At 35.7% G+C, this 25,609-nt stretch overlaps 1 protein-coding gene and 1 long non-coding RNA gene across 3 annotated transcripts in view; one reads left to right on the top strand and one right to left on the bottom strand.

Annotated features, from left to right (window-relative positions):
- Positions 1-25,609, bottom strand: part of COG5 (component of oligomeric golgi complex 5) — a 310,246-nt gene that overhangs the window by 58,677 nt on the left and 225,960 nt on the right. For both annotated transcript variants that reach the window (XM_006929113.4, XM_045052258.1), the window contains exons 12-14: positions 18,075-18,279; positions 7,375-7,536; positions 5,088-5,187 (exon numbers count right to left, since the gene is read on the bottom strand). In XM_006929113.4, the coding sequence (XP_006929175.3) occupies positions 5,088-5,187; positions 7,375-7,536; positions 18,075-18,279 (467 nt within the window). The remainder of the gene's footprint in view (positions 1-5,087; positions 5,188-7,374; positions 7,537-18,074; positions 18,280-25,609) is intronic.
- LOC109497416 lies at positions 8,445-12,124 on the top strand. Its single transcript, XR_002740443.2, has 3 exons — positions 8,445-8,676; positions 9,373-9,738; positions 10,672-12,124. It is a non-coding gene; the product is annotated as an uncharacterized LOC109497416 (long non-coding RNA).

Below are 25,609 nucleotides of genomic sequence, written 5' to 3'. Positions count from 1 at the left end.
GAAAGAAGGAGTGATCCTAAAATAGTTAAATGCAAGAATGGAGGTAAGAAAGAGTAGAAGGCTGTCTATGAATCGAGAGGGTAGGTAACCTAAAGGGCTCAGTGTGTTCATATTATAGCTAAAGTGCATTTGGGCCAAAAGAATCTACTGATATGTTTTGTCTATTTGTACATAATATAAAAATTCTCCCAAGTGATTACATATTTTTAAAACTTTTTATTATTTTAATGTTAATAATATAGAATATTATCATATGATATTATATGGAGCAGTATCCAGGTAGATGACATTTAAATCTGCATTAAATAATCCTTTTAAAACTAAAAAAGTTGAACTCATGTTTCTGTATCATCGTTTAAATATCACACATGTAGGTTTTCTTCCACTATAGGAATGTCAAGTCTCCAAATTGCTTATGAAATCACACAAAGAATAAAGGGTATATTTACAAAGCGTTTAAAAAAAAAAAACACAAAACCCTACTGCCATCTAAAACTACTGACCTCATACACAGCTACTGACCTGCATTAAAGTTGAAACCTCCCCTTAAATGTCATTCCTATTACTGTTTCCATTTAAATGGTCTGCAACCTAATTAAATGCCAATCTACTTTCTCACAGTTTACAACACTTGACATTTACCCCAAGATTCTAGATGTCATTCCCTGAAACCATCAGATAGATAATGGTTACTTTTGGAAAATGTCCTTACAGCTTACCTTTTAAAAGGACTACACTTTAGTATATCTGCCTCTAATTTTGACATCACAAGTTTACAAGCCTATAAAGATTTATAAAGGCACAATAACTTCTTTATAGTAATATTTTAATTTCATTTTAATATATACAGGACAAGGAAAACATTGCTTCAAACTTGAGAGGTCTAATGACATTTTCTTCTAAAGGTCACATTTCAGAACCATATAAATTACCAATACATAACCATTAAATAATCAATTTGTTCAGTTCAATCCTAAAATGTGATATATACATCTATAGGTATGTATTTTGAACATAAATTCTACTCAGTAATTTTTTTTCTGCTTAGTAAATTACTTATAACTTTACAACTACTGTCAGTCAAGACAAACGAATAAGAACTTTTAAATAAAGACAGTCTAAAAAACCAGTGATCTCCTTTTTACAAAAGGGTACCCATGAAGCTGATATTCACATTACACACTAAATTAAATACATACTAGAGGAAGTAAACCCTTCTTGGTTATAACTCACATGTGAGAATTCAAGGTTAAATCCCTGTTTTTTCTAAACCATCTAAATATCTGCTATGCTCTGAATGTTTGTATCCTTCCCACTCACCCCATTCCTGACTTATATGTTGAAATCTAACACGCAAGGAAGGGGGGCCTTTGGGAGGTGATTATGTCACAAGAGGGATTAGTGCCCTTATAAAAAAGGCTTTAAAAAGCCCCATGCCCTCTTCCCTGTGAGGTTACAGTGAAAAGACAGCCATCAGTGAGCTAGCAAAGGTGTCTCACCAGACACCAAATCGGCTAGTGCCTTGATCGTGGACTTTCCAGGCCTCAGAATTGTGAGAAATAAATGAATGTTGTTTATAATTGACATTATTTAAAAAAAAATTTTTTTTAAGTTTACTTATTTTTGACAGCACGTGCGCACACACTAGCACGGGAGGGGCACAGAGAAGGAGAGAGAGACACAGATTCTGAAGCAGGCTCCAGGCTCTGAGCTGTCAGCATAGAGCCCGATGCAGGGCTTGAACTCACGAGCTGTGAGATCATGACCTGAGCCAAAGTCAGACGCTTAACAGACTGAGCCACTCAGGGGCCTCTTTAATTGACATTATTTATGTTGGTTATAAGTCACCCAGTTTGTATCATTTTGTTAGGGATCAAAACACTATCCACTAAGAACACAAGTTAAATAAACTATAGTATATAAATAATATATATCTTGAATATATTAGATTTAGATCTCTATGTCATATTGTAAAGTAATTAAGTGAATAAGTAAATAAGTAAATCACAAAAACAATTTCACATTTCTTAAATAAAAAAGAAAGATGTATTTGTGTTGAGATACAATGCAGTTTGAAAGCTTGGTCTAGAGTCAAATCTGAGTTTAAATGCTAGTTTCAACACTTGTTGGCCAGCATTCTACTTTTACCAGTCTGTATCAGGCATGCTATTAACTTTTCTCAGCCTTAATTTCCACATTTTGTTGTGGCAGGTATCGCTACTTCCATTACATAGGATTACTGTGAAGTGAATAAGATAATACATATAAATGGCTTGGCATAATCCAAGCCACTATAAATGTTTAGTAACTGTAGTTATTTTTATGGCCTTTCTCTAACCTCAAGAAATGAATTCTCTGGTACCATGTAAGAGTCATAAAAACGAATCTAAGAATTAGTCCCTACAGAGGTTTAGGTTTATATGACACATAACATTGGTGATTAATAACAGAAAACCTTAGAAAAAATAACACATGTGTAATGATAAAACAATTCCAGATTATTATATGCACATATATGTACCATATATGTAGTATATACATACAATTTATTATGTTATACTCTACTGTGTCCTAGAATATTAAAATAAAGAGGTTGAAAACAAATAACATAGCTGTTAAGCATGTGGAAGAATTTATCTAACTACACAGAATGACTGAGATGACCACAAAGATGGTCCACATTAAGGATCAACTTGAGAAATCCTTTTATGAGCTTTCCTCCTGATAGGAATTCAAGCTGTAGTTAAGTATACTAAAACATTCTGATAGCCAACAAACTTGCACAACTGACCTTTAGGGAAATAAATTTAGGATTCAGAAAAGCAGCTCATTCTACCTTTTAAGTTGTATATTTTCAAGTCCCCCTTTTTGAAAGCATGTTTGTCTCAAAAATTCTAGCTTTCCTTCATCTCACTACTTGAACATTCCATTAAGGATCTGATTTCTGTCACTTTTCAACCTTGTGGACTTAAATTTTTCATCTATAAAAAGAATCCTCCATTTACAGAAATATCATGCCATATTTCAAGCCAACATTTCCATTTACAGATAAAGTAGATATTCTAATTCAAATTCTGTTTCAAGTCTTTCTCCCACTGAAGACTTAATACTGGCTATTTTCCTCTAAATGTTTTCAGAGAAATAATTCTGAAAGAATAGGAATATGGCAAGATCAAAGAATAAAAAACATCAAACTTAAGATAAAGAAGTAACAGAAATAGTACTACTAGCCAAAAATAAGAGATATATACTAAAATGTTACCTAAGTCCTTAATTAATATTTTAAAAATAAAGCATATGATGCTTTTTGTACTCTTATTAACATTTAGGTTTTCTTTCTGCACTAAAATCAAAGTTGAAAAGGACTTTCTGGTTAGCCTTCAGCATTGTAGGTTTGGTAGGCCTGAGTAATCAGGGTCACAGACTATCTGACCAACAGTATCACAGTCAAATGTCTGTTGATGTATTTTAATTTTGTCAAAGCCTTTACCGTTACCACCTTAACTGAAGTCACATGTTACAATACCACTGCCCCCTGCTGCAGCAGAAATGAAAAGTATTTTCTATACATATGCTGGCTCTTCCTTATCATGCTATCCTCAGGTGGGACCATTGAATGATTTTTTTTTCCTGACATTTTCAGTAACTATAATGAACTCTATTGGATGTAATACTGAATTTCATTTATAGCAACAAATGTTTTTTAAAGCAATGAATATCATAATAAGGCTTCTATTTAAAAAGTTTGAGAGAAAAATTAGTCAACTAATTACCTATAAAGAGCTTCCATGGTCTCTGTAGGACCAGTTTTCAATAAAGTTTTAAAAAGATGTTTCTAAATTGCTTATCAAGGCTATAAGAACAACTGAATGGAAAATAGCACATTAATATGCAAACAAAATCTGGCCATCCGTTGGAACTGAAAGAAGCCTTATGATCGTTACCACCAACGATCATTTTATGCAAATTCTTTCAGTTCAATTTGCTACCAATGTACCCGAAATATCATTCCAGAACCAACTAGAACTACAAGCATATAGGTAAAATCAGAGTACTTCATTTTATGATGTTTGATTTGGGAGCAATCAGAGGCTAAACTGAAAATATGGTTGGTCACCTCTGTAAAGATCGTAGAGATTCTGGCACATTCCTTAAAATTAATCAACACAGATGAAAATATATTAAAGCCTTAATATTTGGATTTCAGTTAGCATACATATATACTAGTTAAATATGTGTACTTAACTTTAAAACATTAATGCACAGAATTAGGATCATGATTCAGTTATTTAGCTATTATTTTAAATACAAATAAAATAATCTTTCAAACAAAATTATTTTAGGGTTAAACTTCCGCGTTCTATGGTTAAAACTTTTCAAAAGTAAATCAACATTTTTTATTACAGTTTTAAGCAGTTCACTTCCTCTAATCATTTTTTTTAACAGTTCAAGTCACTTTCACAATAGTTAACTGAAAGAATGGTATCTGGGTGAGCAGTCACACCAGAGGGGAATTTTGATCAATCTGAGATAATTATATTAAATATATATATATACACACACACACACACACACACACACACATACATACACATATATAAAATTAGACTATAAGGTAGTACAGGCATTTTTAAAAAATGTTTCAGAGAAAGACCGAGAGACAGTGTGAGTGGGGGAGGGGCAGAGAGAGAGAGAATCCCAAGCAGGCTCCATGCTGTCAGCACAGAGCCCAAAGCGGGGCTCAATCCCACAGACTGTGAGATCATGACCTGGGCTGAAACCAAGACTCTGATGCTTAACTGACTGAGCCACCCAGGCACCCCAGTACAGGCATTTGTTTTGTTTCGTTTTGTTTTTAAAACCTTATAAAACTTTCTTGCATTGTAAAAGTATAACAATGGTAAGAGGATCACTTTTTACTAGATCCAACTTTTTTTTGGTTCAAATTCATCAGAAAGTTTCAAAATTTCACTAAAGTAAAAACACCAGTAAATTAATATTCAGCCAATTCAGTATTTATACTTAGGCAAGTATAATTAGCAATTTTAAGCAAAATCATTAAAGTTTCCAGAAGGGATATCACTTACAAGCTGCTCCGATTTTACACCGTATAACTGGATGGTCTTTGCCACGTTTTTAGACACAGCTATTGTGAGGTCTGCGTCTACAGCAGCTACATTTAGTTCACTGGAGAAAACAAAAACAGACTTTAATTATTAGCAACATAGTTCATCAACAAAGTAAAGGACAACATATAAACTTAAACCCAATAAGCAATGTGGTGATTCTTTTTATAGACTTCACTGACTGCTTCCAAGAATTGGTTGCACTGTTTCATTTTTCTTCCTAAATTCAGCATTAAGAAAAAGTGCTTTGAGATGGCTTGGTTAATGACCAGTTTCTCATTAATAAAAGCACATCATGTGTGGGTTCAGGCTGTGATTAAAAGAGTAAATTGTGTACAGATTTTTAAAGTAGCACTCTTGTTAATACTGATAAGTGCAATTAGAGACACTGCATATCACAGACATCTGCAAGGAAATGACAGCTTTTGAATGGAAATGATGACCTTGGAAGGACACAGGCTAAAAATATAAATTACACATGATACATAAAGATGCTCAGTTTCTGTAGAAATTATGCCAATTCATGCTATTTTGTAGAGTAGCTTTTTAAATATATTAAAAGCATAACAAAGATAGAATGTGAAATTTTATTTATTTATCTTTTATTTGAGAGAGAGAGAGAGAGAGAGAGAGAGAGAGAGCGAGAGTGAGCCCTGGGGAAAGGGGAAGGAGGGAGAGAGAAAGAGAATCCTAAACAGGCTCCATGCTCAGTGTGGAGCCCAATGCAGGACTCAACCCCACAACCCCGGGATTTTGAGCCAAAATCAAGAGTCACACACTCAATTGACTTAGTCACCCAGGCACCCCCTAATTTGAAAAATTTAAAATTTGGATTCTTGAAGTGTTTCCTTGTCATACTTATTTTCAACTTTAACAACGGATTGATATGTTTGAGCTGAATGCCAAAAAAAAAAAAAAAAAAGTATTTACCAAGACCATGGAAAAATACTAGGAGTTCAAAACTGCACAAAACCCCATATATAGGTAGAAAGCAGGAAAAGATAATTATTGTGTCTGAAGTAGCAAACAAATCTTGGCACTTAACAGATTCTCTTTATGAAGAAAGTGAAAGACTTTGAAGCAACACTAGTGTATATTGTGTGCCATAAAAATGTACTTTCATAAATAGGGAGACATAACTTTATTAACGGTGACTTTTAAGTTCTACTGAATACTGGGCATAACCATGCTTCTTCGAGCTCCATGTTGTACTTGATTATAGCATTGCCAAACTGTCCAGAGGAACGGGAGAGATGCCCCTTTAATATTTTCATAAATAGGTCAAAAGATCAGGTTGAATCCAAGACTACTGTTGTCACTATCAAACCAAACAGATTAACAGAGACCTAACAGAGACCTGAGGGTAAAAACAATCTAGAATTAGGACTTTGGAAAAGTCATGATAATTGTGAAAAGATTTAAGATCAAGATGCAGAGCAATTTAGATACTGTGTAGGTAAGGTACACTTGCAGCTGGATATATGCTTGTGGACATTATACCTGTGGCTTCTTAGTCTTCCTCTCACATGCCTCAGAATTGCCACCTTCAAATGTGTAGTCTAAAACCATCTAGACAGTTCTATACTTTGATCCTATATTGCCTGAACTACTATTTTATTTCTCAAAATGTTCATCTACAAATGTACAGACCTCCTGCTAGGACAACTTGTTAGCTATGATAGGAGCTGAGACAGTCTTAACTGCAGATGAATCTGGGTAACTGTAAATGTCTAAGGCACCAGTACAATTATATCGTCTGCAAGCATTCAGGTAGCACCTCTACCAGGATACCTCACCTTTTGAGCATTTTAAAAGCTGTCATGTTTACTTAGGAAGCTCAAAATAGCCACACACACACAGGTAGGCTAATCAAGATTGTAATATCCTGTGCATGAAGTACTTTATGGACTTAAGATAAAAAACATTAAGCTCTATACTTTAGTTTCTCAATTTGTAAAATTATTTTTATGTTATTTTACTGTGTAACACTGGATATTTACTATGGCATAAAAATTAGGTTTACTTTTCATCCTTGACAAGATACAGAATAATTATAAGCTATTTTTAGACTGTATTTAAAGGGTTTTATTAATTGGAATCTTAAGTACTTTCTGTATATGCACTGATTCACTGCAAACCCCTTGATTTAATTGCAGGACTAATTACTTGAATAATTTGAAGTAAATTAAAACATCACTAACAAATGTGGCAGGCATTTTATAGCATGTCATTACATAAAAATCCGTACCTTGCTATAGTTTTAATGATACCTTCAAGTTCATCTGCAGAAGGAGGATTGCGACCACCAGGGGGAAAAACCAAGTTGATAGGATCAAAGAGTCGAGATAAAGATTTTGATAAATAAGCAGCTTCATAGGGTTGCAGTGAGTCTTTCAAAGCTTTTTCAGGGCTGTGGGAACAAAATGTATTAAAAATGAATTCAGATTATATAAAACTAAATGCTACTGTATTGGAGTGTGAATGCCTTTCTTAAAAATCTATCCTCTATATAAAATGTAACTCTCTATGAACAAAAAGGAAAAAATTTGTTTAAAAATTTATATATTTACAAATACATTTCATGATAAACATGTATTAAGAACTAAACATCTTAACCTATACATAAGTCCTACATATAAATGTAATACAATTTATATTGGTATCTACTGTAGTAAGTCTGTCATTTGAAACTAAGAGAATAACAATGTAAAATCTTTTTAATTCTAATGGGGCTATGCCTTTGTGGAGGAAATCCAGATTCTAGAGAGTCTGAAAGCCTCACGAGAGAGCCAGGTGTGTAGAAACCTGCTCCACTCACTTGACCCTTTGTGCCACAGCTGCCATTTCCCAGGGAGCTCGCTGAGAGGGAAGTTCACAGGGTCTAGGCTTTTATCAGCCTTCCCATGCCAAACTAACAGAACGAGGACAAAATAAAAAGTGTTTGTCAAAGTCCTACAGTCACATAAATACTCCCAATTGGGGTTCTAAGCTAATTTGTTTTATAATATTTCTCACAAACCAGAACGTCCTTCTTTCCTCTTTCATCTTCCAATGTCTTAAATTATTTGCATTTTCATTTAGCAGTCCAACTATTGGGTCTTATATTTTTCCTTTGACAATTATTATCAAATGTCTGTAACCATTATTTCCATTTGCTTTCTTATTCCTATAACTAACTCTGCATCTCCTTACATGGCCCTTGTTTATAATCCTTCTACCAGTCCTTCCATTGTCTTTATTTATTTATTTTTTTAAACAAATCTCCCTTCATTCTAAGTGTTAACCTTGAAAACATCTGACCTGCTCCTTCATGTAATTTAGGAAAACTGGCTTTCTCCCTTCCCACCCTTTCTGGCCAACTAACAAGCCCTAGAGGTCACAATGCTCTTGGCTCGTACATCATAATTCCATAGTTATCTCTTAACATTTCTCATTCAACAAGTATTTCCCTCAGCACATATTTGCTGAGAATACCATGTCCCAGGCCCTTGTTAAGTGCTGGGAAGATGTAGATTAAAAGCACTTTACAAGGCAGTGAAGAAATGTGCAGGTAGAGTGCTAACTATAGTGTTTTCTGTAATAGGTGAAGATAGAACACAATGGAACAGGGAGGAACTAGTGTCTAAATCTGCCAGAGGCAATCCTCTATTGAAGTCCACACCATCTACTTAAATGTGTTGTTTTTGCTCCTGTCATTTACTGACCTTAAGAAGCCTCTTTCCTCTTCTGCAGACATTTCAGTTCTGAATTATAAGTACTAACACTCTTCCTGGTCTCCGAATAGCAGTGAAGATCCTTAGTGACTACAATGTTGAAACTGATAACTTTCCTGAAACCTATCTTGTATTAGAAGTCTACTTTTATTTTAGCTTTACTATGAAGCTTCCATAGTTGAGTCATCATTTTGAACTGCTCTACTTCTTGCTCTCCAACCTTGAAGACAACTTTTCACACCCTCAACTTACCCCATCTCCTTCCCTCTATACTATTAAGTCTCTCCGATTTGCCAGATACTTCCTAGATGTGGGAAATATAGTAGTAAAGTCAATTAAAATTCCCTGTCCTCTTACCGCTCACTAAATGAGAAGCTTAACATTGCTAATAAGATACTCAGAAAAATAAATACAAGATTTTAAATGATTTAAATATGGAATATGAGTCATAAGTTTTAAGAGAAAAATGAAGTAAGCCAGAAACAATGTGTTTAGATGACTTTCTCATTTTTTTTTCATCCTATATTGTACAGGATAAGGCAAAAGAAGGTTTGCTAAGCACATCTGAAGGAAAAGGGCGAGCAAAGCGATGGAGATTTCCATGCAAAGAAAACAGGAAGTGCAAAGGCCCTGAGGAGGGGCCACACCTGGCTTTGTTGGCTAAAAACTTAGAGAAGCAAGCACCTCAGTGATAGGAGAGTGGTACAAGATGAAGTCAAACAGAAAATAGATGGAAAATATCATGCCAGGCTTTTTATGTCAATAAAGGAGTGAGATTTTACTCAAAAGAATTTGCTCTTAGACCTTACTGCGATCAATGCTATGGAACCTCTTCTGATTCTCCTACTCCATCATGATATTCACCAGTCTATCCTCTATCCGCAGCCAACCATTTCAAGGTACTCTCATTAGCATCTTGATTTTTCTAATTCATCTTCCTTTCAAAGCTCTAAGAATATCTTATTTAGATGATTTCTGTACCTGCTGCTACGCTACCCACATTTTGCAGAGAAAAAGAAAATTGTATCTATTATACATTTATGCTAACCCCTTACTTTCAAGAGACCTAAAGCGCAAGGTATTAACTCGAAATTCCGCACTAGCAGCCCCTGCTCTCTATCGGTGACCATTTGCTGCTACTTTACTCTAAGACCAAACCACTGGCAATAACTTTCATCACCTTGGACTTCCCTAGCTTTTTTCTTTCTTTGTAACTGTATCTATCCTCTGTGATTTTCCTATTATGTCAAAGAAAAAAGTAGCTTTACTCCTTTTTCTATCTAAGCTTCTTTGAAGAACTGCATCTACTTCCTCCTTTACCATTCTTTAAAAAACTGCTTTTTAAAAAACTGAAAGATAATTCACATTTGGAATTCATATTCAACCGTTTTTAAAAATTTTTTTTAAATGTTTATTTATTCTTGAGCGAGAAAGAGAGCACAAGCAGGGGAAGGGCAGAGAGAGAGGGAGACACAGAATCTGAAGCAGGCTCCAGGCTCTGAGGTGTTGGCACAGAGCCCGACACAGGGCTTGAACTCACAAACCGTGAGGTCATGACCTGAGCCAAAGTCAGACGCCCAACTGACTGAGCCACACAGGTGCCCCCACATTCAACCATTTTTAAAGTGTACAATTCAAACCAATTTTAAAGTGTACAATTTTTCGGATAGCCACAGATAGGCGCAACCATCACCATACTCAGTTTTAGAACATTTTCATCACCTCAAAAAGAAACTATGCTCTTCAATTATAACCCCTTTAACCCCTTACTCTAACCCCAATCCTAACCAACTACTAATACTAGTTTTTATCTCCATAATTTGCTATTCCAGACTTTCATATGAATGGGATCATACAGTATATGATTTTTGTGACTGGCTTCTTTCACTCAGCAGAATGTCTTCGAGTTTCATCCATGTTGTAGCAGGTATTGGTACTTCGTTCCTTTTTATGGCTGAATAGTATTCCATTATATGGATATACCACTGTTTGTTTACCCACTACTCTGCTGAAGGACACTTGGGCTGTTTCTACCTTTTGGCTATTATGAATAATACTGCTATAAACATTTATTACAAATCTGTGTAAACATTTAAAAAAACTGCTTAATGTTCCATTTTGTGGTAAAATATACATAACAAAGTTTACCATTGTAGCCATTTTTAAGTGTACAGTTCAGTGGCATTAAGTACATTCCTACTTGGTCGTGCAATTATCACCACCATCCATTCTGGAACTTTTTCATGATCCCATACAGAAACTATACCCATTAAACAATAATTCCTCATTCCACCCTCCCCCAAACATGTTTTTATTTGTCTTAGGTACATATCTAGGAGTAGAATTGCTGGTATCTGTGTTTGTAACTACCAAACTGCTTTCCCAAAGCCCTGTGCCATTTTAGATTTCCACCAGCAACCTCTGAGGGTTCTAATTTTTTCACACCCTTGCCAACACTTGTTAATACCTTTTTGATAAAGGCATATTGGTGGTGTAAAGTGCTAACTCACTGTGGTTCTGATTTGTATTTTCCTGATGTTAAGCATATTTTCATGTGTTTTTGGGCCACTTGTCTACTTTGGGGCCATTTGTCATACTTCTTTGGAAGTATGTCTACTCAGATCCTTGCCCATTTTTTAATTGGGGAAGTTGTCTTTTATTGTTGAATTCAAAGGTCTCTTACATATTCTACATACAAGTCCATTGACAGATATTTGAGTTGCAAATATTTTCTCCCACACTTGATGGTGTCCTTTGAAGTACAAATAGTCCAATATATGTATTTTCTCTTTTGTTGCTCATGCCTTTGGTGTCATAGCTAAGAATTCTTTGTCAAACCCTAAGTCATGAAGACTTACCTTTATATTTTCTTCTGTTTTATAATTTTGACCTTACATTTCATTTTTTGATCCATTCTGAGTTAATTTTTGTATATGGTGTGAGGTAAGGTTCCTTTTGAATGAAGCCATCCAGTTGTCTTACCACTAATCATCATTCTTTCTCCACTGAATGATCTTGACAAGCTTTTGAAAATCAGCTGACCATGGATGCATGGTTATTTATTTTTTTTTTCTGGATTCTCAATTCTATTCCATTGATCAATATGTCTCTCCTTGTGCCAGTACCATATTATCCTGATTACCATTACTTTGTAGTAAGTTTTGCAACTGGGAAGCATGACTTCTACTTCACTCTTTTTTTTTTTTTCCAATATTGATTTGGTCATTCCAGGTACCCTGCAATTTCACAGCATGACTCCTACTTTACTCTTTTTTTTCAATATTGATTTGATCATTCCAGGTACCCTGCAATTTCATATGAACTTTAGAATCAGCTTGTTTCTTTCTACAAATACTTTCTACAGATTCTGATAGCAACTGAGGTGAATCTGTAGATCCATTTGGGAAGTACTGCTATCTTAATGCTGTTAGGTCTTGTGATTCATGAACATGAAATGTTCCTCATTTCTTTAGATCTTTAATTTCTTTCAGCAATATTTTGTCGTTCCCAGAGTGTAAGCTTTATACTTCTTTTGTTACATTTCTTCCTAAGTATTTTATCTTTGTGGTAATACTACTATACATATTATGTGTACTAATGTTACAAATCCAGCAATAAGTTGTTATGATTATCACTCTACCATCTGTCGTTTCCATAGTACATTATGGCTCTGCTCCCACCTACCTCCTTTATGTTCTTATTGGCAAATGTATACACATGTATTACATTTCTATATGTTGTAAGCCCAACAACACATTCTATATGTATTTTATACAACTGCATTTTAAATCACTTAAGAAATGAGAAAATATGCATTTATAGTATCTTTTATAATTTCATAACTATCATTATTAGGGGCTCTTCATTTGTGTGTACTTGAATTACCAAGAGGTAACCTGGCATTGGGCCTGAAGAACTTCCTTTAGTATTTCTTGTAAGTTAGGTCAGCTAGGAAGAAAGTCTCTCAGTTTTTGTTTGTCTAGGTAAGTTTTCTCTTCTTTATGAACAACAGCTTTACTGGATATAGGATTGTTGGTTCAGTTTCTTCCTTTGAGTATGTTGAGCCCACTACCTTCTGGCCTCCTTTGCTTCTTCTAAGAAGTCAGCTCTCAATCTTTTGGGGTTCCCTTATAAGTGACAAGTAGGTTTTCTTTGCCTGCTATCAAGATTTTCTACTTGTCTTTAACTTTCAACACTTTTACTATGATGTGCCTGTTTTGGTCTGTATGAGTTAATCCTATTACCTTCCTGAGTATGTATGTTGTTTTTCAATAAATTTGGGAAGTTTTCAGCCGTTAGTTCTTTGAGTATTTTTTCTTCTCCTTTCTTTCTCTCCTCATATTGTAGTACTACTGCATATATATTGGTGTGTTTACACGTTTCTTTGAGGCTCTATTCATTTTTCTTCATTTTTTCCTATCTGTTCCTAGGCTTACATAAATCTAGTTTCCAATTTTGCTCATTTTTAAAATATCTACGTATGGATTGTATTGTATTGTATTGTATTGTATTGTATTGTATTGTATTGTATTGTATTGATGTCTCCCTCCCTCCCTCCCTTTCTTCCCTCCCTCCCTCCCTCCCTCCCTCTTTCTTCCTTCCTTCCTTCCTTCCTTCCTTCCTTCCTTCCTTCCTTCCTTTCTTTCTTTCAAGAGGGGGAGGGGCCAAGAGAGAAAGGGAGAGAGAGAGAATCCCAAGCAGTGCAGAACCCCACATGGGGCTTGATCTCATGACTGTGAGATCATGACCTGAGCTGAAGTCAAGAGTCAGATGCTTACCCAACTGAGCCACCCAGTCACCCCCTGGCTAGTTCTTTTTAATGTCAATTCAAATCTATTGTTGAATCCCTCTAGTGATTTTTTAAATTTCAATTACCAAACTATTCAATTCCAGCCCTTCTTTTTGATTTTTTTTATAATTTTCATCTTTTTATGGATATTCTCTATTCTCTATGGCAACGTTGCCATCATACAGTCCTTTACTTAATCATATTTTCCTTTAGTTCTGTCAACAATTTTCTATGGCTAATGTGAAGTCTTATTATATTAAATCTAATGTTTGGTCACTCTCACAGCCAGTCTCTGGGTCACGCTGTTATGTTCCTTTGTATGCCTCATAATTTTTGTTACAAACTGCACATTTCTGATAATATATTATTGCAACTCTGGGTACTAGATCGCTACACCTCTGAGGCTTGTTACTGTTATTTGCATGTTTAGTGACTGGCTGGATTATTTTTGTGAAGTCTCTTTCTCCCTTACAGTGCAAAACCTTTGATGTTGCACCACAGAGGGGCAGAGCTTTGAGGATGCGCATAGTCACCCAGGGGTAACAGTGGTCTTAACAGGGTTTCTGTTTCCTTTCTTTCCCTGACCACACTCAGTGGCCACAGATTGCTCTACTGTTTTTAACAATGCTGTGGACCATAAATTCCTTTCCAAATGCATCCCATCTAATCGTAGCTCCTTTGATAGAATAATTTCTGAGGTCATGTTTGATAATCTGACCTCCAAGAGCTCTTCCAAGTTTTCTGATTCCACAGATCTCTCTTATGAGCTAGCTGGCCTATAGTATAATCTGCATCTTCATTAGAGCCATGAATATCCTCCCCCTGCCCCTCACCACAACCTCCACTGTTTTTGAAAATGTCAAGTTGCAAATAATGTCAGTTACTTTGGAAGGAGATTAGGAGCTAGCTTTTTAGCTGCTTGTTTCTTCCCCAGGAGAATTTTTGTGCCAGAGTTCTGGAGCTAGAGATGGAGAAAATGGTGAGCTTCTAAGTGACACCTCGCTGGAGGAGCTTGGCAGGGGTTAGGGGTAAGTGGGCAGCAGCCTGAGGGCCTCTCAGTTTGCCTTTCCTGACATGGAACCACTATTTTAAAAGCCAGGGGAAGATTTATTGGGGCCCTAGTATTTTCAGGGAGTCCAACAAGATAGAGACTGCACTCCTTCAGTGAGGGTAGTTCACTATAAGGAAGCACCCACCTACTCATCTCATCTGCTTGAGACTTAGCCTCAGCTACAGAGAGCTGAGGGAAGAATGAGAAACACTGAGGTTCTGCTCCTCCCAGGAATAAAGCTCTCCTGTTGGAAGCTGTGGGGAGAGGGAGCCCTTTGCTCTTGGCTGCTGCAGTCTGGAGAGGAGTCTATGCCTTGCTGAGCAGGGAGGAGGGAGGATGAAGGGAGGAAACATTCTTGGTTCAAACATCACACGCTCTTACAAAATTCTCACTGAATGTTCACAGAATTTTGGGGGGGAGGGGGAGGCAGAGAGGGAGACAGAGAGAATCATAAGCAGGCTCTGCACTGAGAACAGAGCCCAACCTGGGGCTCAAACCTGCAAATGTGAGATCGCAACCTGAGCCAAAATCAAGACTGGGACACTTAACCAACTAAGCCACCCAGGTACTCCCATAGATTTTCTTGAGTAGTTGATTTTTCTTTAGTACCCTTTCCAGAGAATTAAAACAAACAAACAAACAAAACTGTGTGCAGTTTTCACCAGTTTCACTGGGGGTAGGTCGGTGGAGGAGATGGTGCTGTCGCCCCAGAAGTCAATCTTCTCCCATTTTGTCTTTCATCAATTCTAACAATACTTTTGTACCCACCATTCCATACCTAGACCTCAAACAGCCTTACTCTGCCATATCAAGAGGTCAACTTCTCAATAGTGTGTGACACAGTGAACTAGTCCTCCTCCAACTTAAATGAACTCATTCCTTGGGGTTCCTGTCATCTCACCATTTTTCTCTTAGTGTCCCCTTTGCAGGTTGCCACTCTTCTGCTCAACTCTGGAGTGCCGATCTTGGGCCAGGGTTCTTTTTTCTCTTTATATACATCTTTTCCTATAGAATCTCCTCCAATCCCTTGATCTTAAAAATCTACAAAATGATGACTCCCAAATATGATTCACATTCAGCTACCTTTTTAACAACTCCTAACAACTTTATCGCTTCAGACTTACTTATCCAAGTATCCTTGATTCTTCTTTTCTTCTCAGATCCAATCTACCAGCAAGTTCTATTGGCCTGCCCTCGAATATCTTGAATCAATCTGACCAATTCTCCCCATCTCTTCCTCTCATCCTAATCCAAGCCATTATCATTCCTTGTCCAGTCAAACAAAATAGCTCCCATTTTCTACTTTTCCTTCTCTGTGGTAACACCTCCCCTCCAAGCTGTCCACATAGGAGCCAGAGTGGTAATTTTAAAAGGTTTATCAATTCACATTATTCCTCTTTTAAAAGCAATGATTTCCACTGTATTTGAATCCATACCATAGCCTATGGTCCTACATGGTCTTACACTTCCCTTCCTCTCTAACCCCATGTTGTACCCCTCTCCTTCTTGCTCACTGTGTTCTAGCTTTCTACTCCTCAATCTCTCCACCTTGATTCTCAAGGACTCTAAATTTGCTGTTCTCTCTGCCTGCAAATATCTTACTCCAAATCTTCCATGGCTGATTCCTTCACATTATGCAGACCTCAGGTCAAATGTCACCTACTCATAGAGCTCATCCCTGATCACCCTATATATGGCACTCTATCGCATCATCTTATTCTATTTTCTTCACAGCAAATTACCACTACCCAAAATTGAGCATGAATAGTGAATGATAAAAATGCTAACCTGGCTATTTGTGTCCTTAACTCTAATTTCTTAGGCCTCTGTCCCATTCATTACCTCTCTCCATTCTTGCATCTCCTATCTCTTTCCCTCTCCACTGGCTACTTCTATTTAGAAACACTGTCAACACTCCCTCTATCATTATTAAAAACAAAACACAAGAACTTTACTTTAGCTCAGTTAACATGGTCAAATTCATGTTTTCTTCTCTACCTTACTTCTCAAAAGAATATTTATAACCCAATGTATCTGTTTCCTTATTACCCTCATGATTTTTTGGCTTTTTAGTATATGGATCATACCTCCTCCCCCACACCAACTACTTTATTGAATTTGACCTCCAAAGGGTGACAGTGCGACCCCATTAGTCAAAACACAGAATGTTTTTCCTCTCTGATTTTTTTCTCTCCTTTGAATTTACAGCCTTACTTCCATCCCTTTTTAATTTTAAAGAAAAGCACAAAATACAAAACAAAAATTCTACCTCCTGGAGATAAACCACTATCACCATTTGTTGTATATACTTTCAGGTCTTTTTTGGTACACGAATAAAGACTTAAAAATAAAACTAAGACAAAAATAGCATAATACTATATATTCTATTTTTTATACTCAAAAAAACTTATTTTATATCTTTGTAGATCAACAGATATGAGGTCAGTTTTCTTGTCTCCTCTTCCTTTAGTTCTTATCTAGTCTCCATGTTTAGCATAAATGAATTACTGAAGAAAAGAGTATAGTCTCGTTCTATCTTTCCAGCCTAGAGTCCTGCCATTTGTCTTGCTAATGAAAACTTCTACATCCTATATTTCCTCAGTCAGAACTTCTTACTACAGTGGACACAATTTAAGTATTTAGAAAAATAAAAATTGAAAGAGAAACATTTAAATCTACCCAACTTTTTTTTTACAAGGTGGGTGATAAGAATTTGCTGTTACCTGAGTCAGCCTTGCCAAAATAAATGATCCTAGTGTTTGAAGAAAATGTACAAGCCAGTTTGCTGTTCAAATAGAAATCTGAAAATAATATTCTAATTCAATTTAGGAGAAAATCTGGCTGGTTTAAACTTACTGAGATGGTATACTGTTTTCCAAAGTGGTGCCTAAATATGATGCCTAAATATGGTGCCTAAATATACTGTACTTTATGAGTGGAGCTAAGAGATTTCAAGTGTAAATGTGACTATACTCAGTTTTTTCCTACCAGAATGAGAAGCTATCTCAGCATACGATTTATTTCCCTCCTGAACATACCAGTTCCTTTTAGATCATGTTGATGCCACTGGTGCACCAATAATGATACTATCTGATGCAGTTAGAGGTATATTATCATTTAAAAGACAGTGACCACATCTGCTCGTCTCCTAGCTTCTACCCACCCTACTGGGTGCTATACTGTACATCAGATTCCAGTTAGGAACCAGGCTGCTCAATTAAGGATGAAGCCTGACTTCTCACTGAAGAGTTGCAAAGTCTTCTAAGGTATACATATAAATAATGATCATTACAAATATTTAGAAGATTAGCACATCCTCAATTTCCAGTTTATAATAAAAACAGTAGATAAAATCCTTATCATGACAACAAACAGGTTTGATCAAATAAACGTACTCATAATTTGGCTTCTTTGCTATGAATATGTCTTGTGCATCATCTCCAATGTGTTGTAGGTCAACGCAGACGTCTGCAGTTCCACCTGCATTAAACTTTCCTTGAATATTTTGGCTGTATTGTTGGAGACGCTTCCATAAGTCATTATAAAGACGTAACAATTTAGGGTATTCTCCTTCAAATGCCTGTTTCAAAAACATGGACGCTGCCAAGCAAAACAAGAACATGGATAAGATAAACAATAAAATGTAGCAAATAAATTTTCTTTTGTATATAGTAATGCTACAAACAGCCTATACCATAGGACAAACCAAAGATATATTCTAATGAAGCTTTTCAAAATAAGGCTAGTAAAATTTACTTAACAAGTAATTTTAATTAATGCTAGTAAAAATTATTTAAAGAATAATTTTCCTCCTAAACTGTTCACTGCATTTGATATATGAAGCATATATTTTGAAATCTAATCTATAAGAAAACAGACCAATCAACAATTATAATTGAAGATTTCAATTTCTTCTCTCTGAAGAATTGAAAAAACCAAGTACCCAGAAAATCAATAAGCATACAGAAAACTCAAACATCCAAAGTTTACTTAGTGGACACTTATAGAATACCTCACCCAAAAGAGCAAAGCACACATTATGCCGTGCACATCAGTCATTTACCAAGTCAACAATATCTGATGCCATAAAAGAGTCTGAATAAATGTAAAAAGTTTCCAGTTATACAAAGTATGTTCTAGATTAGAAATTAGTAACCAAAAGATATCTTTAAAAATCCTAGATAAATACCCAGAAGTAGAATTGCCAGATCATATGACAGTTCTATTTTTAGTTTTTTTGAGGAACCTCCCTAAGATTTTCCACAGTGGCTGCACCAATTTACATTCCCAACAGTGTTACAAAGGTTCCTTTTTCTCCACATCCTAATCACTTGTTATTTCTTGCCTTTTTGATTCTAGCCATTCTGACAGATGTGAGGTGATAGCTCACTGTGGAAATGCATCAGTGCATTTCCCTGATGATTAGTGATGCTGAGCATCTTTTCATGTACCTGTTGGTATGCCTTCTATGGAAAAATGTCTATCCAGGTCCTCTGCCCATGTTTAATCAGATTATTTGTTTTTGGTTTGGGTTTTTTTGTTTGTTTGTTTTTTGGTGCTGAGTTGTATGAGTTCTTTTTAAATATTGGATAGTAACCCCTTACTAGATATATCATTTGTAAATATTCTCTTCTATTCAGACTTTTATAAAACTCAGAGAAACTCTCTTTGAGATAAACAGATATTAAAATGCAAGCTTTGGATGGAAAATCTGACCAAAGCCTAAAACATTAAGTTTTGGAGAATCAGACTTAAAAAAACAAAAACAACCACCTGAGGTTATCCCCTTGTGCAAACTATATATCCATATAATTAGGGTAGAATAATTGTTTGGCTATATCTGGCTATGGTCCCTAGGAGGTTTCTTAGTTGTTTGCTTTTGGTTTTTTTGTTTTTTTTTTTTACATAATAACAGCAACACAAAGTTATAGAATCTATCAACGGGGTATGCGTTCTATCCCCCAACCATCCCTTTTAGCAGGAATATAAAGCATACATATTCTCCTCCAACCTAACTAGCTAATCTTGAATCCACTTACAATATGAAGATGACTGCCCCCATTATCTCACAGAAAAAAATAAAGGTCACCAAAAAAAAAAAAACAAAACACTCCTTTCAACTTCTTATCCTCCATTTCCCTATAAACGTTTCCAGTTTTCAGCTTTCTTCACAGCAACCAAGTATCCATTCCACTGAGCACACACAACAGTCTGAGAATAATGGTAATAATACCATCAGTAACCATGATTAATAATTAATCATTAATAAACTATCAGTAACATGATTACTGAAAAGAGTTCATGGGTTTTGGGGGGACGTTCTTGCTGTCCTTTAAATATATCCCAATAAGGCTAAAAAACAAATTACTACAAAGCTGTCAAAAGAGTAAAGTAAAAAGTCAAATGAAAGAGTGCCTCTCCATGTCCTGGACAAACATTTGCATTAAGATTTTCCATTTTACTTTTGATTTTTAGTAATTTCTCCTTTCACTTTCATTCCATTTTAGAACTACATAAAATATTCATATGACTTCAAAGTTAAATCTACACAACCAAGTATATTCAAAGAAGTCTAGCTTTTATCCTTGGTCTCTCCAATGCATTCTTCACACATCCCCTCCCCTACTACTGGTAATCATTTTTCTGGATTTTATGACTTATCCTTCCATTTCTTAAAAAATAAGCAAAACGGTATATTTACACCACTCCCTTTCTTAGGTAAACAATAGCACACTGCACACGTATCTGTTCACTTTTTTTAACTTAATGTATCTTGGAGATATTCTTCATTTTTTTTTTTTTTGCCTCTTCCTCTTCCTTTTTCAAAAGCTACATGGCATTCCAATCTATGGATGCACCACACTTTGTTTAATCCCCTTGTGAGGAACATTTGGGCTATTCCAGTTTTTTTCTATTCCAAATAATGATTCAATGAACAGTCTTGTGAACATCTTTTCATAGTTCTGCTAGTGCATCTATGGAATAGGTCCTTAGAAGTAGAACTGCGGGGTAAAAAAGCAAAGGTTTATCTGTTGTTAGTCACTCACGAACTCTCCTCCATAAGGTTTGTATTTGAAGTCACACTGTGTGAGGAGTGACTGTTGCCTCACAGTCTTGTCAACAGAATGTGGTTTTAAACTTTTTTTACTTTTTGCTAACTTGACAGATGAGAAATGGCATCTCTATGTACTTTCACTTTGCATTTCTCAATTCATGGGGGACACTGAGCATCTTTTCCAAATAAGAGGTATCTACGTTTTTTTTTTTTTTCTTGAGGGTTGTTGGCCTCTGACTTCTCATTATAGCAGCTTTTTATATTACTATATATTATACATATATTATTTTATATTATTATATTTTCTTTTTGTAAGTTATAAAATGTTTCTTAAGTTTGTCATCTGTCTTTTTATTTTGTGTAAGGTTTTTTCCGTCATGTAAAAACTTTAATATAATCAAACTTTCAATCATTTCATAATTGCTTCTGAATGTTCAATCAGTTAGCTTTCCCTATACCTATCTTACTCACTTATGTTTTCTTCCATCCCTTGAGTGATTTCACATTTTATATTTAATTCTTTGATCCATTTGGAATTTACCCAGATATGTGAGGTAAACTGGGGATTTTTTTTTCTCTGAGCTCCTTTTATCTCACTCTACCCTTCAATTCTGAGCACTTGATTCATTTCGGTAACTAGTGGGTCACATTTATCCAACCAACAAATCCTTATGGAGGATTTAATTAAATATCTTAGTCTCATGTTTTTTTCCTCCTCTTACCTCAATGAAAACTGCTTCCTATTTTATAACTGATGACACGCTCATTGCAAAGGACCAAATATATAAGGTATAAGGAAAAAAGTAAAAGTTAATTTGATATTCTATGATAATCATCCCAACATTTTTTATGTCATCCTCTCAGGTCCCTGTTTCTCATACATACATATTGTTGTTTGTTTTCTAAAAGTACTTGATATTTGGATCTCATTTAACTTTTAAGCACTTACTGGTTTTTTTTAATAAAAGGTACTTTTATTTTTAGTTTTTGTCTTCACATTTCCTCCTATCTCTCAACGCATTTAAATATTAATTTAACACTTTGGGCATCCATTTCAACAGAATGTCAATTATGTAATGAGCACTGTGCTCTGTGACAGGAATGTAATATGGAACAGAGGTACACAGATAAGCTTTTTCTAGAGCCTGGTGGAAGATACTGACAAACAAGGAGGTGAGCCATTATAATACAGCGGGATAAGTACTAAAGGGGACCTAAAAAGTGCTTTACAGAAGCAGACAGAGGGTGTCATACTCATATCTGAACAAGTGTATGGGGAGGGAGACATCAAGGAACACTTCATCTCTAAACTGAGACTGGAACGATGAATGTGAGTTATCCAGGTGAAGGGAAGGATACAGACATGTGTTTCAGGTATTTGTAAATACTGAGAAGAAAGAGGGTGATTCCTTCACAAATTAAAGCTCCAGTACAGAGATAAAATATTAGAAAGGAAAAAAAAAATGAGTGAAGAGCTAAGAAGGGACCAGAAAAGTCATGTTGGGAATGTACCCTGGGAGTAAAGGGGAAAGAAGAGTGGAGGCAGACCAAGGTTCCATTAAAGAAGCCATATATATTTTAATAAACTCAAGCCTGGCCCAAGCAGAGAAGTTCTGCTGGAGAACAAACTAGCAGAGTTTTTAGTGGTTCATGGGACTGGAGTAAAAATTTTGAAACTTAAGGACCCTCAATCCTAGTGTCCCACAGAAAACTTACTGAGTAATGGAGTTGCAAGGGGAGCTGAGGAACTAGGTCTAAAACTTCAGAGAGTAGGGGTAGAATATCCTTCATATTTGTGGAAACATACCGTAGGAAACCAAGACCAGCTGAGGGGAGAGAACATGCCACATAGGTAGTTCTTCCTTCCCAGGAAGACATTCACCAGATTCTGAAGTTTCATGAGGTGAAAGCTTAGAGATTTGTCTGGAAACATCCAAATGGCAGTGCTAGATCAGACTCAATATTTCAGGGCTGAGGAGACAAAGAGCCTCTAACCTCTCAATTAAAAGCCTGGGAGAAGCAAGCTCAAGAAAAAGGAAGAATTAGGGACAGACTGAGTATTATTAAAACTGCAATTACCCCAATCCAACCCAATCCTAGAATGAATTGAAATGATTAGCCTACATATGTGCAACTAGACTGCCAAAGGGGGAAAAAAGAAACTAATAAAAATAATTCAGAATATGTAAATAAAATCTTGTGAATCAGTACGAAAGAATTCTATAGAAATGAATAGGAGCTTTGCAAAAGAGCATATCTACATAGCATATAAATACATGGAAAAAATGAATATCATTTATCACTAAAGAAATAAAATTAAAACTGCAACATTATTTGACTAAATGTCCACCAGAATGGTTAAAGGGGAAAAAAAAAAAACAGACAATTCAAACGTCAAGGATATGGGGAAAAGCAGAAGCACGGAAGTGTTGCCAGTGAGAGGTTAATTTGGTACAACATTTGCAAACTCTTTGGCAGTAACTCTTAAAGCTGACCATGTGTAAATTCTATTATGTCCCGTATTCGTTTCCATAGCTGTTGTAACATATTAACACAAATTTGGGGGCTTAAAACAACATAAATGTATTATCCTGCAGACCTGGAGGTCAGAAGTACAAATTCAGTCTAAGCCAAAATCAAGTTCTCTAGCACCTTCTGACTGTTCCTTCTGACTATGTTCCTTCTGACTGTTCTAAAGTTGTTTCTCCCGGACTTTCCCACCTGCCTGTACTGCTTGGCCTGAGGTCCCCAGTTGTGTCACTTTGACTTCTGTTTCAATGATCACACCTCCTCCTCTGACTCTCCTGCCCACCCCCCTCCCCCGCCCTTACCCTTTTGAGCCTCTGTGAATATCGTGGGCCCACCTGGATGATCCAGGACAGTCTTTCCAACTCAAGATTCTTAAATCACATCTGCAAAATCTCTTTTGCCATGTAAGATAAAACATGCAAATCTCTATGAGGCCTGTTATTCTGTCTACTCCACCTAACTATTTTCCGTTCCCAGGTTTATTCCCAATAAAAAAAAAGGACAGCATTGTAATAGTAGCATTACTTAAAATAGCTCAAAAATGGGAAACCACCCAAATGCCCACCAATAATATGGTGGATAAATATTTTATAATATATTCACAGAATGGAACATTTGACGACATTGAGAACAATCTACAGGTGCATGCAACAAGATAGAGGACCTTAGCAACATGCTGAGCAAGAGACATCAGACAGCAAACACTAGAATACAAACCAGCTAATTTTATCTGTATAAAATAATAATTTTTAAAAAATCTATGTCATTAGAAATGAATACTGTTAGCAGAAGGGCAGGCAGAAACTAGGAGACGTTGAGGGGACCTTCTGGTTTAGGTAATACCCTGTTTCTTGATCTGGATGCTGTTCTTGGTTACATAGCTATATTAAGATATGAAAAATTCATTTAGGTGTACAATTATGATACTCACACTTTTTCTTTATGAGTGTTATATGATAATAAACGATTTTTTAAAAAAAATAACAGGAACCAATGAAAATTTTTTAATCTTCTTAAATTTATTTTTTTTCAGTTTGAGATGTAACTGACTTACAACATTGTGTTAGTTCAAGGTATACAATATAATGATTTGATATATTTTTACCAATAAAAGATTTTTATTAGAGAATTACATGATCAAACTTGTCCTTGCAAAGGAAGTCTCCAAAAACTTATTTGATGGCTAAGATTCACCTCCCTCCAGGTTATATAAACTTTCAGAACTTCCTCCTCTCAAAACTCTCAACAACGAACTATTTCCTCTTTTTGGGCAAACTCCAAGTTTTCATCTTTATGTACTAAACACAGGGTGTTTAGGATGGTCCCTTGTGTTGGCTCATTAGAACTCTACAGTGAAAGCATGCTTTAGTTGTAGGGCTCAAAATTCTACAAGGTACTGGGGCACCTGGGTGGCTCAGTTGGATATATGTCCAACTTCGGCTCAGGTCATCTCCTCACAGTTCATGGGTTCAAGCCCTGTGTCAGGCTCTGTACTGACAGCTCAGAGACTGGATCCTGCTTCTGATTCTGTGTATCTCTCTCTCTCTCTTTCTTTCTGCCCCTCTCCCACTCATACTCTCTCTCTCAAAAATAAATAAACATTAAAAAAAAAATTTTTTTATTCTACAAGGTACTTTACATGAGGGTGTGAGATGTATCTCCTCAGTGTGTGTGTGTGTGTGTGTGTGTATAAAGTTATACATTAACTTTTAAGAAATCTATCACAATAAAGATCTCATTTAATATTCACATCATTCTAACATTTAAAAAAATCTACAATAAAGAAAAGTACTCATAATTCATACAGGTTGCTTATCTCCCTATTTCTCAGGACACCTAGATTCCTGATTTATCACTGTATTTTTAAAAAGGTGAAGAAAATGAATTTTAGCATACATTTCAAGTATTCAAGCTTCTAAATCTTAAAATATAGATATCTCCTCAGTGTTACTCTTACTCACACTTTGTTTTCCAAAGCACTACAGATATATACCATGTAGCTCCCTTAATTGTGTGAATCATCTCCCGGAGTTGCTTAAGAGTTTTGAGGGAATAATACGGCACAAAGGGTTTAAATGTTTTTAAAAAGAGTCACTTGCCAGAATATTTCAAACTTATTTCAAAAAATAGTTTCTGTTACGTTCTTAAGCTTTTTTAAAGAGGACACTGGCATTTATTCTTCCTTGATTCCTTCCTCTTTTCCTGTCTTTCTTGCAGTCAACAAGGATTTACTGATGTCCTACTGTGTGCCAGGTACTTTTTTGGCCATTGAAAATACTGCCATGATCAAAACAGTATTTTGCATCTTACGGAGATTACATTCTAATGGGGGGAAGGAGATCCAGA

The sequence above is a fragment of the Felis catus genome, chromosome A2 (assembly GCF_018350175.1).
Source record: "Felis catus isolate Fca126 chromosome A2, F.catus_Fca126_mat1.0, whole genome shotgun sequence".
NCBI classification, from domain to species: Eukaryota; Metazoa; Chordata; class Mammalia; order Carnivora; family Felidae; genus Felis; species Felis catus.
This window is presented reverse-complemented; position numbering and strand designations above follow the sequence as displayed.